The following is a 17,608-nucleotide window of genomic DNA, read 5'->3' as shown; positions in this document are numbered from 1 at the left end:
TTAAAAATGATGATAATACAGTAAAACGAAAAACATCGCTAAAGCTTTACAAATTCCAAAGACCATTCATATATATATTCTGATATTTGATGAAGCAGATTTCAGAGAGAAATAAAAGTACGAAGTTTTCTCTTTTCTCCTTCCCTCTCTAACAATCCTATCATATTAGATACAGAATGAATGCTCAGTAAATAACTGGGGATGATTATGATGATAATAATATAATGATGAGGTTGACATTCTATTTAGGAGCATGGTCTAGACATAAGGCTGGAATGTCAAGGAAAGAACGTCTAAGAAGATGGGAGGTGAGAACCTGATTCACTCTCTGAGTATTTATTATTAAATTTAGGTCACCCTGCCTCCCCTTGTGCTGATCCACTCAAAGGCTATGCTAAACTTGGAAAGAATCATTTTAATCATTACAGAATTCATGCAGTGGGACCCTGAAGTTAGTAGGTTCTTATTATTTTTACAGCTAGACATCTTTTCTCAAGGCCATTGGATGAAAATTCTGGCCCCGGAGTTGACTAACTTTCCAACTTGTGAGTCTCAGTTTCCCCAAATGTAAAATAAATAGCAGTTCCTCAGAGACTAGTGGTAAACGAGGAACGAGGGAATATGCACAAAGTTTCCAGCCCAACCTATTATATAATAGGTCCTCAACAAATAATCAACTCCAAGCCCTCCACCCCGCAGTGCTATTGTAATCGAGCTGCAGGCTTGTTCAGCAACGCAGTCCAATACTGCAGTAATGAACCAGATTGCTTAGATAATTGGCATTCTCCCCACCAAATGCAAGATTGATAGATTCAATAGAAATCTATGCAGTTACCCATTTTGTAATAGAGAGTTCTCATCAAGGAAATGGATTAATTGGCTTACTGATGTTTTAGTGAGAGCCATTTCAATAAGTGGACTCGGCAGTCCTGAGAAAAGCAAATTAAACACTAATAAACGGAGAAATGTGCTTGCTTAGCCTGAAGTCTCAACCATAGGCTCAAATCAAGGATTTGAGTATAAGATTTGTCAATGTGAGTGGATATTAATGTCTGACAGATGAAAACACTCTGGTTTTTTGAAAAACAAAGACCTCAATTGACCCCATGTTCCCTACTAGCTATAGTATCTTTTCTGTGCTTTATCTTTACACCCCAAAGAATTGTTCTATCTTCATTAGTCCCTGATTCCACTCCTTCTTTCCTCACTTGAGCCTCTAAGGGTCAATGTTAAGGCTTTCCCACCTCTCCCAAACCTCTCACGCCCCCTCCCTCAATGCACTTCACACAAACTGCTCTTGACAGGTACACTGCTAAATACAAAGGCTGATTCTCTGTCCTTATCTTAGTTGACCCATCAGTAGCATGTGACCCAGGTGACTACTGTCTCCTCTGTCAAGTTATTTTTTCACTTGAATTTCAGGACAGTAGATTTCCTGATGTCTCTTCCCACCTCAAAGGCTGCTCATTCTTGGTCTTTTCTGCTGGTGTCTCCTATCACCTTAACTTCTAAACTTTGGAATATCTATAGGCATTTTAAATTTATTATGCCCCAAACCAAACTACCAATCTTCCCCAGCAAACCAGCTTTGCACACAATCTTCCTCATCTCAATACAATAGCAATTTATTCCTTCCACTGCTTCTACCAAAATCCTTGGAGATGTCAGTAACTACTCAATTTCTTTTACACCCCACAGCCAAAGAATCGGTAGATCTGTTGGCTCTCCTATAAAACACCAGTATATTTCAAATCGACCACTTCGCACCATCTCCGCCACTGTCATCCTAGTCTAAGCTATTATCATTTCATCATCTATTCTCTGGAATATTGGAATAGTCTCCAATCAGGTCTCATCCGTCCTGCCCTTGCCCTCTACAGTCTGTTGTCAAAACAGCAGCCAAAGTGTCAAATGAGAACACATCTCTCTTCAGAATTCTCTGATGGCTTTCTTTCTCCAAGATCCTCAACATTGCCTGTAAGGCCCTACACTTCTGTCACCTTTCTGACCCCAACTATTCTCTTTCTCTCTCATTCACTCTGCTTCAGGAACATTGGCCAACTTGCTCTGTTCTGGACATGTCAGATACATCCACCTCAGGGCTTTTGCATTTGTCGTGCTCTTTTCTCTTGCTGGGACAGTTTTCTCCCAGATATCTGCATGGCTTTCATGGTTTTCAGGTTGTTATCAAAGGCTGCCTTCTCAGTGAGGACTCCTCTGACTACTCATTTCAAAATTGCCCTCTCCCCAACTCCTCCCAAACACCACCCTACACTAGGTGGTCTTTCTTATTTCTTCTTAGCCTTAAACAGTAATGTCCATCTGATACATTATATGTCTTAAATTTTAAATTTTATTTGCTTATAATCTGTCTTTTTTCCCATTAGAATTCCATGATGGCAGGAGTTTTAGTTCATTTTGAAATCCTTGTGTTTAGAACAATACCTGGAATCTAATAGGTACTCAAATATTTGTTAAATCAATCAATTCATTGACTTGCCAAACTAAAATTGGAGAGACTATGGATTTTTGGGCTCAAGTGAGAGCTGATTAATTTACTTAAAAAACAAATCCAAAAATTTAGCTTTCATCTGGTACCACCTATTTTCCTTTTATATTATATTTCTGGAGGCAAAATAAGTCAGACATAATCTTTAATTTCTCACATCCATATATATCACAAGGAAGGTGTTGCTACATAGGAGAGATGAAGAAGAAATCATATAGCTTGGCTCAGAGCTACGATATTTTTTGAATATTCCTTTAAAAATATTTATATATTTAGTTGTGCAATTTTCTCATAAGTAATCTGACCTTGGAAAGACCTTTATATAAATTTAAAGTAGAAACCATGCCATGATACCAGTAGAAAAGTACATACCCAATCTACATTGAATTATATTAAACACCCTTTTCTAGCCTCAAGCATCAAGAATGAATGAAATTCAAGCCAATTAATAGAGAAGAAATTCCAAGGGATATTTTTCCAATGAAATTTTAATTAATTTGCCTTTGCATACTTTTATTCTGAAAGCACAATGCCATTGTGTTTATTTCATGAGGTCCACTCTCTAAAGCTACAATGTCAATACTGATTGTTCTAATTAACATTTATGATTAATTTTGTCCTCAATGAAACTGCATTTCCTTTTGACCAGCAGGCATACAAGTGACAGCTCTAGATTACTCTGTTCTACACAAGCTAATTGGTTTGAAAGAAGCCAGAGAAAAACAAAAGAACTTAAGTTCAGAAGGTTTCTAAGAAATTGGAAGTCTAAGGATTATAAAAACATAGGGCTCCACGGGACTTTAAAGACCTTTTAGCCAACACATGCAGGAGTGTGACCCTTGGTAGGATACTGAAGACCACCAGTGTCTGAAGCAAATACGTTAAAGATAATGAATTATCTGTTCAGAATGAGATATTGTTTCAACCTTGAAAAAAAATTTTAATGACATGTTAATTATCCCTATTCGAGAAGAACTGTAAGCACATATACACTGCTTCCCTCTATTACTTTCAGGGATTGCCTTGTTACCTGTGGGTATTCAATTACTTTTAACTTAATAAGCATTAAAATCACTATGTACTGAGTCAATAGGTAATCAAAATAGTATTGTTGTTTGTTCTCATAGACCATGACTGATTCTAAGCAGCTATGTTATTTGGAACAATGAAGATGAGAGCAGAGATATTATAAGTTCTTCCAAAATGTGCATTTGCTGTGGCTGAATTTGCCACCCAGCTGTTTTCCATAAAGTATGACATTAGGACAATGGGAAATGGGCTTAAATTGTAGACTGGGGGCGAGCTTACAGTGGATATAAAGAATACTTTCCCCAAAATGAGGGTACATAGATATTCAAACCAAATATTGCAAGATCAATCTCATTCAGGAATGATACTACGACATCTCAAAAGGGTAAGATTATTCTCTGCCTGGGATGATGAGGTGTGACTTCTCAGGGTTCAGCTGTTGCTAGGACAAAGTGCCATTTAGTGTTTATCAAAAGAATCATTAATTCTGAAAAAACATTTTAAACAATAAAACATTTTAGTAAATACTGATTATACGACTGAAGCAAAAAATTTATTTCACAGTTATGAAACAGAGGAGACAAAACAGACCTTGGAATAAGGAGGATGAAAACTTTGATATTCTGAGAAAAGTGTGTATACACTTTTTTAAAGAAAATATGGCATATCTGATGTAGAAAATCCAAATCATGGAAATAATACATTGTGCCTTTTCAAAAAGTTGGAAACATAAAACGTGTACTATATTTGTATTACAAAATCTTTGCTTTCTTGGAGTTTAATGAGAGCTCATTTCATTTGGGATAACACAAACTGATAAGGCAATAACTTGTTTGAGTTGGAAAAAAAACACTCAAAGACTATTCACATACTTTACTCATCTTGCTTTCCCCAGGGCGCTTGCCCCAATTTCCCACCCCCCGCCCCAAAATCAGATTGCCATGGAGACTATCTGGGTATGGTCACGACCCGTGTGATTCTGTCTCTTTCTGTATGGGAAGCAGAATAAGGGATTAAAAACTCGAGAAAACTTTTTTTAGGGTTATAACCTGTGTGTATTTAAAGAGAAAGTATACAGATACTGTTAGCTTTTCTAGGAATTTATGGAAATATGAATCATTTATTATGTAGCAACACAGTGAAAAAACAGCAGCTGGGACATCTGTAAATAGTTGTTACTGAGAATTACAAATGGGAGTTTTGCTTGACTCTGTTAAGCCAAACTAACACCATTTCAGGGAAAGTCTATTTTAAGCAGTGACATACACTGGGCTTAGTGGCCAGGAGAAATGTCTTTCCTGAAAAACGTGTAAAAAAATACTAATTAAAAGTCAAGTATTTTCTCAGAGTAACAGAGTAGGCAGAAATACCACAGACAGCTGCCTTACCCATTTCTTCTGTTCTACAGATGTCTGTTTCTTTCTCTCCCCTGCCTCTCTATTCCTTTTCTTTTTTCCCCATACATGTTTCATGTGATTTTAAGAGTTTCATGGGCATGTTTCTGGCAAATGCTAAAATCAAAACCATGAGAATTTTTGTTCTTTTGTAATTTCAATTTCTAAAACCTAAGGCACTTATACAAAATTTTAATGAGTAACTAGTAAATTTTGGTATCATGCATATCAATCAACTCACCGATAGACTGGATTTTTCACTTTTGAATCAATTTTCATATTGAATCAATATCAAGTAAGTAGTAGATAAAATCTCTCTTCTCTTTATGGTGATGCTTGTCTAGGCTCAAACATTATCAGAGCAGCACATTGTGTGATTAAATAAATATGACTGCTAAGTGCTCTTAAATGGCATGATTTCTCTTTCCTTTCCTCAAATCAGTCAGGGATTACTCCCTAGAAGTAAATATCAGTCTTATAAGAAGGGTATTAAATCCAAACTAGGGTAGCAAAGTTTTACCAAGAAATCCGCTTCTAGTCCTAAAGTCAGAATTCTAAGAGGTCCAAAGCAAAGCTGCTGCACTTGGATGTAGTGATTTTTCTGTCCTTAGGGAGGGAAATTCAGCCACTTCCCACGTGCATAGGCTCAGCACTCAGAGCCAGTCTTGGGGCCGTGCTTGGTGCTGCGGCCCTGATGTATCAAAATTCGTTATTTTGCACCCGATGAGCAGCATTTGGGGCTTCTACCTTGTTCAGAACCTCTTACACATTTCAGGTAGGGCCATGCCTACTTTTTGGCACAGATGTTGGCGTTGTGATGGATTCTTCTCTGATGAACATTTTGAGCAAGTGAAGGCAAACTGCAAGCAGTAACCTCTTGGGTTTATCCCCAAAAGGATTCATCTCATATTATATTTCCACTAAAAACGAGGCTATCATGTTTACAAGAAGTATATAATAATAAAGAAAGGAGTTGAATATAATTTTAAATTAAAACAGCAGGACATAAAACGTTTTTGCAATACAACAAATTTGTAAGAATAAAATGGAGCAAATGTATGCCTCCTAACAGCTGACACCAGGATTCTTCTCGAGGATAAAGAGGACTTTCTTTGAGTTCCTTGGAAAATTGTTTGAAGAAGGAAAGTGATATTTTAAAGACCTAAATGCACAAGAATGAAAGAAGATGACTAAACTCCTGAGAGTCTGCAAAAGCAGAGAAGTGAGGCCTATGTGGGGCAGTATTTGGAGGCAAAAAGGCTAATTATTATGGGTCAAGATTAGTGCCAGGGTCATTGCTACAGAGAAGCTCCCTCCATGCCTCTAAACCTTCACTAAAATTTGCTATTGACACAGAGGTCTCTGTGAATGGTGTTTGTGTGGGAATCTAGGGAAAAGGTCAACATTGTCTGGGATCTGGGAGAACTGGAAGAACTGGAAGAGGATGCTACACCCAGAACGTGGAAGTATGAAAAAGAAGCCAGAGCATGGAGTTATGCACTATTAGGAAAGACATAAGAAATCTCTTACTCTAAAAGTTCTAGGGATAATTAGAATATGAGAACCTTTTAGCTAAATAATGGGTTTTGAGTCATTTAAATTTATTTAAATTTCCAAACATGAATGTAAGGAAACGCATGTTTAAAGTGGTTATTTCTAGAAAGTGGAATTATAAATAACCTCTATATTTCTCTTTAGTTTCCAAATATTCTAAAATAACCATGTGTTATTTTTAAATTAAAAGGAAAATGTAAATAGATGCATTTTCTCATTGGAAGATATCAAATATAAAATTTATTTATTTCTGGATTACTGTTGGTTTATGAATGCTACATAAAAGAAAGTAGGTATTCAGTTTTAAATACTTATCATGGAATTTTGTCTTCTGTATTCTTTTTCAGATTGCATGCCCAGACAGATTTATAAAACAGTGGACAGGATCTCTGTATAATCAGGTTGAAGTCTATAAAGGAAAATCTCAGCTTGGCATAGATAAGTGATCCACTAAAAAGAAATTTCTGATCTAGTGAGAGCTTAAAAATGTGGATGTTGATTTATGTGGCATTCATAACCTAATCATTTTAAGAAAGGAAAACAAAATCTGTCATTTCTCAGAAATTTAAAATGGATGTATAGTCACATATTTTGTTCTTAAAATATCAACAACTTATTCATATACTGAAGGTGAATATATAAATAAAGAATAAGAACTGAATAAGTACCACATTAAATTCTTAGAAATATACATATAACATATGGTAGGAGAAACAAAATAGATCTTTAGCAGATGTTCAGTTACCTTGATTGCTACTAGATACAAGTTATAAAATTCAACAAATCTATTTTCAAAATTTTTACTTTTATTATTACTAATAATAATTTGGACGATAATGATAATTCCTTTTTTTTTTTTTTTTGGCCGCACCTTTTTGGCTTGTGGGATCTTAGCTCCCCGACCAGACCACAGGGATTGAACCCAGGTCCTGGCAGTGAAAGCACCGAGTCCTAACCACTGGACTGACAGGGAATTCTCTTAATAATTCCTTTAAATGGAAACTGCTGTTTCTCTCTCTCAGTTGGAGTGTGTGTCTGTATGTCTCACAAGGTGCTTTATTTTATGATATTCTGATCAAATCAAAGTACCACTAAATTGCAATCTTTTTTTTCCTTCCTATTCTGTGTTATTTTTTTCTCTCCCTTGAAGTGATGAATAATGACAAACATTTAGAAAAGAAAATCTTTCCACAAAAAAAGCAGACTAAAGGAATGAAAAATATCTTGATTTATTTCATTGCATTTTTCACTTTTATTTTTAATAAAAAAAAAAGACAAAACCCAAAAAACAGAAAACCTATTGTCTAGATTTTTAAATACCTACCATGAATGTGTGTATACGCTCTTTTAGGCTCTAAAAACAGGATTTCTTACTATATATTTTATTAAAATCCCATATAAAATGTTAAAGTTTTTTTTAAAAAATAGATCTATGGTCCTACCTAGGTCATTATTGTACACAAGGCAAAGGAGAATATGTATTCCATGGAAAAAATCACATAAAATGACTGTTTTCTGGTCCAAGAACTCAGAGGTTACATGTGCTCTGCCTTTTCCCCACAATTGTACATTGCATTCCTTTCACCCAGATGCATCCTTCATGTTTCTCCATTAAATGCTCCTTATTTAAAATTCTGTTCATGATTTATCTTCTTAGGAAAAATTCCATGTGATTTCAACTGTTCCAATTACCATCCTGCCATTTTAGGGTCTTTTAATATTTATGAAGATGTTTTGGACATTTTTATGTTCATCTATTTCATCATGTTCTGGGACACTAGCTATCACTTTATTTGTCATGAGCAATTTCAGCACCAGTGAGACTTTCTTTTGCCTGAGGTACTTTGCTCATTGAGTACCCTGCCACCAAGGGGCTTCAGCCTTAAGCATTCATGATTTAGGGAGTGAGATTATTGCACAATTTTTCCTTTTACAAAGAAATATCCTTTTTCCTGTTAAATGAAAATGTAATTATAATCGGGAGTTGAATTTGTGTGTTTCCCTACAAATCCCATAACTGCTTCTTTCCAGACAAGTCTTGTAACTCCAACCAGAAATGCCTACACGCTGCTCCATTGGACATTGTTTTCACTTAAATACAATACACTGTAATACAGGATAAGTATCAATTTACTTCTTACATAATTGCTTTGAAGGAAAAAGTCTTAATATTTGTTTTAAAAAGTCACTTTTAAAAATCAAAATAAACAAAAACGTTTAAAACCACAATTTAAATAATTTCCCAATTGAATTTAATCCCTGTCCCATAGGGACAGTTTTCTCTGCTCTTTGGTTCCTAGGCTCCAATGCTTACCATCATTTTTTTTTTTCATATACAATTCAACAGAGTCATCAGTCTACTTGTGTATTAACCAGAATATAAATACTAAAGATGAAAAATAAAAGATAATACATTGGTAGTATTTGATTTTAAGGAAGAAAGAGATAAGCAGTAGTTTAAAAAATCATTAAATGGAACTTAGTTAGCAGTAGTTTAAATTAAGTGGAACTTAGTTGGGCTTAGGTGAGAAATACAGCTCTGCCAGATGAGTGCACATCCCCAATCAACAGTCTTAGCTTAATTTCCTGATCTGTAAAATGGGAGTAAAAATGTCTGATTCACACAGATTAGTATACTGATCTAATGTGGAAGCACCAAGCATAATGCCTGACACAGAAGTACTCAATAAAGCCTAGCTTGTTTTCTCTTCTTTCCCTTCCTTTCTTGAGTCAGATCTATACGGAACAAAAAGAATGAGCTTGCACTGAATGAACTTAAGACATATTTCAGGTTATGTTATAGGAACAAGGCCACTAATATCATGCATCTTAAATCAGTACACTTAATATGAACAGCCAATTTGTAATTTCATGGCAAATGTTCACAATCAAGAAAAGTCAAAACGACCTCCATTCTGATCTTGTGTATTTTCACAGTCGTGTATTCTCATGTGAATGTTCTTTAAGACTTCCCCCAAACCAATGGTATTTATAATTCCATATTCAAAAAGCATTCATTAAAGTCATTCACAATAATTATGCTACTAGTCAACAAATGCAATGAATAGTATCCTCATGCTTAGTAATTGTTCAGGAACTACCTACTTTATTAAACTGACAATAACAAATATAAAATGAAACTGCTTACTTCTCTCATATTCACAAGAGAAGCATATGATCTCTTTCCCTCTCTTTTCATTTGCAATAAAATAACAATCACATAATTTATCCAGTGGTCCTTGCCATGTAAATGCCTACTGTTGCTAGGACAGATATTTTACAAATTAGAAAACTGGAATACCTAGATATTCTATTCCTAAGAAAATAAATTTTAGTAAGAACAATATAGAAATAAAATCACAAAATACCTCTAGATGTTTAGATAAAAGATGATAAATGTGGTGGATAATGTTTTAATGTATTGCATTGGCCTGAATCTAGTTCTTAAAGGACAAAAGTTGTTTGTGTAGGATTTGAAGAGAGATTCAAGAAGATTAAGTGTGGGTTTTAACACTAAAACACTGGAATATTTGCCAAGATCAAAACCACTTGTACTGTGATAATGAACAGCTTTAAATGTCTCTTTCACTAATGGTAAGTTCCTGGAAGCTACAGTAATTTTTTGGGGAGGAGGGTTATTTTTCTTCTATCCGAATTTTTTTTCCCCATAGTCACTTGTCTTAAAGAACTACAAGAAAATAATACTTATTTCTCATCTTGGATAAATTTATCCAAATAACACTTAAAAAAATTCTCCCTAGGGGGCTTCCCTGGTGGCGCAGTGGTTGGGAGTCCACCTGCTGATGCGGGGGACACGGGTTCGTGCCCCGGTCCGGGAGGATCCCGCATGCCGCGGAGCGGCTGGGCCCACGAGCCATGGCCGCTGAGCCTGCGCGTCCGGAGCCTGTGCTCCGCAACGGGAGAGGCCACAACAGTGAGAAGCCTGCGTACAGCAAAAAAAAAAATAAACAAAAAACCAAGAATTCTCCTTAGGGTTAGAGCCTTTACTATTGTTATTATTCAATAAACATTTATTATCTACAACCTGGAAGACACTATATTAGATGCTGTGGGGAATATGGAATAAACAGAGCATGACACTTGCCTCCAGGAACTGGAAAGTTAATGTAATCAACACTGATTAATTGATTCATTCAACACTTATGTAGTGAACCCATAGTGTTGGCCAAAAGTTGTGTTAGATGTTAGGGAAACTGCGGTAAAAGAAATAAAACTGTCCTTGCCCTCATGGAATTCATAATCTACTGGAGAGACACACATGCAAAACAAACAAGTAAATAAAAATAAATAACCGTTCACCAGTACTTATTAATACTTTAAACTATAAAAAGTCCCACAAAAGAATGGGTCCTCGGAAACAGAATAACAGGAGAACAATAGATAATTCCATATAACTTTCAGAGTGCTTATTACTTGTCAGGTATTCTTGTACATGTTTTACACGTATTTATTTATCATAACAATGGTACCAAAAAAAGGTGTTCATCTCCATTTTAGAGATGAGGAAACTGAAGCAAGGAGAGATTAAGTGATTTACTCAGGGCGCATGGCTGGAAAGTAGCAGAGTCAGTATTTAGACTCAGGTGGCTCCAGAGCCACCTATCTCAAGATACGTGGCTCCCAGACTCTAGCACATAATGTTCCTGGATGAGGCTAAAATTTGGGAAGGAGATGAAAGTTAGACAGTGGAAGTACACACCTACAGCCTCTTTCTATGAAGGTCTCCTGGAATAGGTGGAGTTTGAGCTGAGATTTGGGCATGGTTAAGAGCTCAGGATATTTTATTAAGGAGGAAGGGACTTCTAGGTAAAGGGAATAGCTTGAAATAATGAAATGAAGGAAGGACAAATGGACTTTGGCAGCTGAGTTGTGCAATTAAGGATGAGGCTAAAATAGTCAGCTGGGCTATGCTGTGGGGGGTCCTCAGTATGCAGCCTGATATGGGATGGTCTGAGGCCAAAAAGACTGGGAAGGAAAGACCTCCTAGGGGGCTTTTTAGCGCAGCCGACCAGAAGAGAGATAATGAAGGTACAAACCAAGGGAGCCACAGAGAGAAGGAAAAAGAGGGAACAGATGGGATAGATGATGTGTAAGTACAACTGTTAAGTAAGATATGGTAACTGAATGAATGGCGTGGATCAGGGTTGTATGAGGGAGAGGGAGCCTATGAGAATGGATTCGGGGTTAAGTCAGACATATGTTTAGCAGGGTGACTTTGGGCAAGGTACTTTATAAATCTGTTTCCTCATCTGAAAAATGGGAAATAGTATACGCATCTGTGGCTATCTAATCAGGAGTTGAAAATGACTTTCAAATTTTGGCCAAGTAAATATTGCAGATAATTATGCCATTAGCCAGGAGAAAAGAAAAAGATCATTTGGGTCTGTTGAGCTCTAGAGGCCTGTAACATATCCATGTGGACACATTCAGCTTGCAACTAAAACTGGAACTTTAAGTCAGGAGGAAGGTCCAGGTTAAAGACAATGATTTAGCTGTCAATCACCAGAGAAGACTATGTAGAAAGAACCTTAACTGATGGGGTAAGAGAAGGAAGTCACAAAGGGTGAGTGGAGATTTAGGAAGAGGACAGGGTCAGGGAATCCAGTGCCAAAGCTTGAGCCAAAGAACATCTGAGAGGAATTCAATGGGTCTGATCTACGGTAGCTTATTAATGGTCTCTGACAGAGCAGCTTCAGTAATGGGCTGAATGCGAAGCTTGGATTGCTGGAGGAAAGAAATGAGTGAAACGAAAAGTCATTCTTTCAGTTAGTTCTGGTACTGAAAAAGAGATCAAAGAGAAGGCAGGGTTGTTGGGAGCGTGTGTGTGTGCGTGTGTGTGTATTTGAACATGCTTGTTCAGGGAAAAGTCAGTATAATGGGAGAGATTAATGAATGATGCAGGAGAAAGAGAGGATATGATTGATGGTGAGGTCTCCAGTTGATATGAATCACAATAAATCAAAAGAAAATAAGGTGAATGCAATATCGTTTATTAGGGATCTACTATATTTTTAATGTTTTCATATTATGTCATCAAGTCCTAAAAACATCCTGTAAGGAATTATTTTTCCTATTTGCAAATAAAGGAACTGAAGCGGAGAGGAAACAAAGAGGTTGCTCAAGGATGGAAATGTGGTATTTGATGAAGTTAGGATTCAAATCCAACGTGGCTGAATCCCAAGACCCCATGACTAGCGGAAAAATAAAAATTTGACAAAGAAGAGGAAGGAGTTGAGGGAGTTTTAACAGGATGTTTACAGCTGCAGAGTTAGAGCATCAAAACTGAGTTTGAGGACTTGGGGAAGAATAAACTTCTGTAATGCACCGCTATGGTCCATTTAATGGGATTTTAGAAAGAGACTGCTAAGTAGCTCCAAAAGCATAACTGAGACATGAATTTGTAATGCATGCCCTCAAGTGCAGTTATGTGACTTGTTCCAGTTTCTTCAGTTCTAACAGAACATCAGTATTGAACAAAGGCTGGAATTCTAAACTTCATTGTAGGCTGGCGTATTAAAAATAAATGCTGAAGAGAGCAGTTGTGTTATTTGTCTATGAATATACTAAACCTAAACTTAAAAATATCCTGAATATAGAAAGAACATGAGCAATATGTATTTTTTTAAACATGGGATCCGGTTAAGGATATTACTGGGTAAGTGAGATCAAACAAGTCCTTAAATTTGACACTTGCCTTCTGTCCCATCAATGAGTAAATACATGCTGAGCACCTCGTGGGCACCTGATGGTGGGAGGGGTAGGGAGCCCATGACTCATCATTAGCTTCTAGACTTACGAGAAAGAAAAACGGCATAAGCAAAGCAGGGTATGCTGCCATTTAGAGGGAATTAGCATATACTAATATTTACTAAATTAAATGGAATAATCCACTAGAGCAGGGCTCCCCAACCCCCGGGCTGTGGACCGACACCAGTCCAGGCCTGTTAGGAGCCGGGCCGCACAGCAGGAGGCGAGCGGCGCAGGAGAGCCAGTGAAGCTTCGTCTGCCGCACCCCATCGCTCACATTACTGCCTGAACCTTCCGCCATCCCTCCTCCCTCCCCCGCACCCCGTCCACGGAAAAACTGCCTTCGAAACCAGTCCCTGGGGCCAAAAAGGTGGGGGACCGCTGCTCTAGAGAAAGTACCAAATGAGCAAAGCCAATACTGAGAGAAATAATGGGCTAAGAAAGGTGAATGTTCACTGCCCGAAGCATAAAGCCTAACTTCCGAGCAATGGGTTCCTACACCAATCAGTCAGCCTTTGCTCTGTATTAGGGATACTCCAGGTGCTTCAACATCTACCTCTTCTGTACTGTCATTCCAAACCCTTGACCGTTTGAAAAAGATCAGGGTCACTGTCTATCAGGCGACACTAGAGGGCGACAGAATCAATCTCGTGCTCTCTGTCTCCCTCTGGTGCGCGTGGGCGCACACACACACTAGCCCACGGTCCACAGGGACAAACAGCAGTCAGGCTAAGTCAATGAGAGCAGGCAGTCACAAGAATCCCATCACAGACGTGAGCAACAGAAACATTCCCAGGGAGGAGTCCTCCTGAAAAGTCAGCGAGAGAAAGTGACCATCTCTGAAATTTTCACGAAGATTACGTACGATTAAGATCTTACTAATATACACACCAAACTATACGAGTGAACACTGTGGTGGAAGAGAAAAGATACTAAGTGGATACTGTTCCTAGTAATCACCTGTTGGTTCTCCAATTCCAGAGCCGGCCCACAGAGGAGGATGTATTTCCCTGTCTACTTACATGGGATCTAATCATTTTCTGAAGTGTCTAAAACTGATGGAGGTAAATGGGGTGACATACTCAAGATAACACAAAGAAATATCACATATCATTTGGCTTAAAACACATTCTAATTTTGGCTGTACACTTTATCTTAAATCACAAAGTATCTTGTAATCTGTGGCCAAGTTCCACTTTAGTTTCAAATTCTCAGGTATTTCTGACTTAAAAGGTAAGTTTTTAGAGGACTGAATGAGTTGTCAGTATTGCTACTTGTTATTTGAAATAGTCTGAGATTTCCTCAAGAATTCTATGAAGCAAACTGTGGTTCACACTCAACTGTGGAATTAAACACCAATCCTGTGGCTTTTTGTCCATCCGCTTTTCATATTAATTCTTCTAGAAGGCATTGTCAGAAACTGAAAACTGAGTAGTTTATTTGAAAGACTTGTATGGGTTATAGAAATGTATCGTATTATTATCTATAATAGTACTGAAAACATGAAACAAGTGTAGTTGTTAATGCGATAACTATCAAAACAGGAAAGCTATCCATTCATAAGCAAAAGTCTCTATTCATAGATCGTACATAAATTATTAACCTTTCAAAGTAAAAAACCCCACGAAGAAACATCAAGAATGTGACTCGAGGCTCCTCCTTCTTCCTCCTTATTCATCTAGCTAACAGATGGTACTTGTTCGCTTATGAACGCTTGCTACTGATTCTCTTTTTATCTTTATTTTAAAAAGTCATGAGCCACTTTTTCCTTCTACCTACCCATTTTATTCAGCAATGACCAAACTCACTGTGTTGTAACTCCCTGTGAGATTCTAAAATGAACCATGTTTCACTGATGGAGGATTAGGAAGAATTGAAGAAATCAGTGAATCAGTTGCGGGGTATGTTTGAATTTAAAAATATATATATTTCTTCAGTACAGAAGTATGGTCAATTGGTGGATTATAAACTGCAAACTGAAAGAATATCTGTTCCTTTCAACAATTCTGAAAAATAGTTCATGGAAAATTTGAATGCATATGTGACAAATCTGAGATTTATCAGAATGTGGTTATAATATTAAAGCTATGTAAATGTTATGAAAGAAACAATAAAGTATTTCAGCAATGCAAATAGATCGCACATTTTTTCTCTATTAAGTTTAGATATAATTTTAAAAAGACATAGCTACTATAATTTATAGTATAAAGTCTCAACATGTGTTTATCTGACACACTTCCATAGTCACTTCCTTAGTGACAGCAGAACATCTGCAAAATAATTGATCTGTCCTACCTATAATGTCAATGTCTACTATAGACATGCTGGCAAAATGTAACAGCTCACGAGACAGAATACATGAAATAATTTAACAAATTTCATAGAATAATTATCAAGTATAACTGCAAAATTAGAATGCAACCACTATGAAAGAATAAATAGTCACCTAAAGACAGTGATACCAATCTACTGGTATCAATGCTATTATTGCAGGAGTAAAGGTATAAATACCCAGAGGATGAGAGATAAAAAATCATTTCCCACATCCATCAAATCCTACCCTCACAGTTGCTTTTGTATCTACTGTCATTATTATTTAGTACTATGTTATTTATGAAGTATGTGCAGTTTTGCATGGGGCTGCATTTGTTAAAAGCTGAGTCCTCACTGGAGAACCGTAAATGGAAGCGTCACTCTTTGAAAATCAGGGATCATCTTGGAAAGTAACCCTGGATGTTGAAGACTTCTAGGGGAAATTTTAACTTCCGCCCACCAGTGGTTAAAAATTTGAGAATAAGGTTGTAGAGAACTGAGTACCCAGGATGTAGGAATAGTAGGACTATTGTGGGCCAATTTACAAGGCTGAATTGATTCACTGACTTACCTGAGACAGATGCCATGTTGCATTGGTCAATGACTATGTACAGTGGATAATAACTAAAATGAACGCATCCATCGGATATATGACAATCACTATCTAAAACCTTTCCATGAATAAAAATTATGCTTATTCCTCATTTGAAGGACATAGAATATAAAAAGTAGTTTATTAATTTTATTACAAAACTTAATTTCTGTATTTATTGTAAATAAAATAAATACTTGTATTTTAAATACAAGTAGTTCCAGATGGTGGATGATACCCATGCTCTTCTGATAACTATTTGCTATTTCTTAAAAGTGGAGAAAAAAGTTAGATTGGTTGTCATTTTACTCTCTGGCAATCAGAAATACCGATGGTTTTTAGAAGTCCAATATTACATTTACTTAACCTAATAATCGGAATATATGCTAAAATGACCAGAAGCATTTCAATGTTCTATATTAACTGTTCTTTGGCAATAAAATTATCTTCTGAGAATCCAAAGACAAATTCTGACATATTCACCAACACAATAATTGCCTATTATATTTTCCTAAGAGCCATCAGAAGTATAATTCACTTTCTCGAGCAAAATGTGCATACCTTTGTTACAAACAGAAAATAATTGCTTTTCTAAGGTTGATTAAGGAAACACAACGTGTGTTTTATGTACTAAGGTAGTATCCCCTCCTTCAATCGTCCCTTGGTTGCATTCTTACAGAACTAATATCCTTCAAAGGGTGTTCTGAAATTTGGAGTTTCAACACACACAATAAAGAACTGGGACTTAACAGAGAGAGAAAGGGAATCAATCACGTATCAGAAACAAAGTTAAACAACATGGCTTAGCTTTTTACTGGGTAGACTTTTTGAATAATTATCAAAATATATTCCTTTAACATAGTAAATATCTATCTCATTTTACGTGCCTAACAGCGCCTACTTAGACTTTTGAACAAAAGATGAAAAGTAACAGGTTTTCATTTCCTTGGTAACATCTCCTTTCCAACACTGAACAGGCTATTCAGAAGCCAGAAAGACCAGATAAGTTTCAAAGGGGCTATTTAGGGCTGGGAGTGTGGAGTCAGAGCTGGTTTATGGCGTATGAAGACAAGTTGAATAATCTTGCAAAATGCTTAAGACAGTGAATGACTCAGGACCAACAGACGCTAAAAACTAGCTGTACAGTAGCATCATTTTCAAGAGCAATGTGCATGTACCCACACACACATACATACATATTAATTTTATAAAAAAGAGTTTTAGAGATAAAATGGAAAAATACTTACTGAAAAGTCTTCAAAGATTTTCTTGAGTTCTTCGTGACCATGCCTTTCAGCAATATGTGCTGGATCTGAACCCTCCAAATTTTTTATCTTAGATGCCCAAGTTGCTCCTGAACAGTGAAGCAAATGAATAGCCAAGTTCTTTAGGCCAAATTTTGCTGCACAGTGGAGAAGAGTTGGAAGTTCTTTGAAATAAGGACCTATA

The 17,608-nt window shown here is 36.7% G+C and overlaps 1 protein-coding gene across 1 annotated transcript in view; it reads right to left on the bottom strand.

The window, feature by feature from the left end:
- Positions 1–17,608, bottom strand: part of BANK1 (B cell scaffold protein with ankyrin repeats 1) — a gene marked incomplete at its 5' end in the record, with an annotated part of 276,016 nt that overhangs the window by 156,904 nt on the left and 101,504 nt on the right. The window contains one exon of the mRNA XM_082653833.1: positions 17,407–17,603. Coding sequence (XP_082509959.1) covers positions 17,407–17,603 — 197 coding nt within the window. The remainder of the gene's footprint in view (positions 1–17,406; positions 17,604–17,608) is intronic.

The sequence above is a fragment of the Grampus griseus genome, assembly GCF_964374135.1.
Source record: "Grampus griseus genome assembly, chromosome: 4".
NCBI lineage: Eukaryota > Metazoa > Chordata > Mammalia > Artiodactyla > Delphinidae > Grampus > Grampus griseus.
This window is presented reverse-complemented; position numbering and strand designations above follow the sequence as displayed.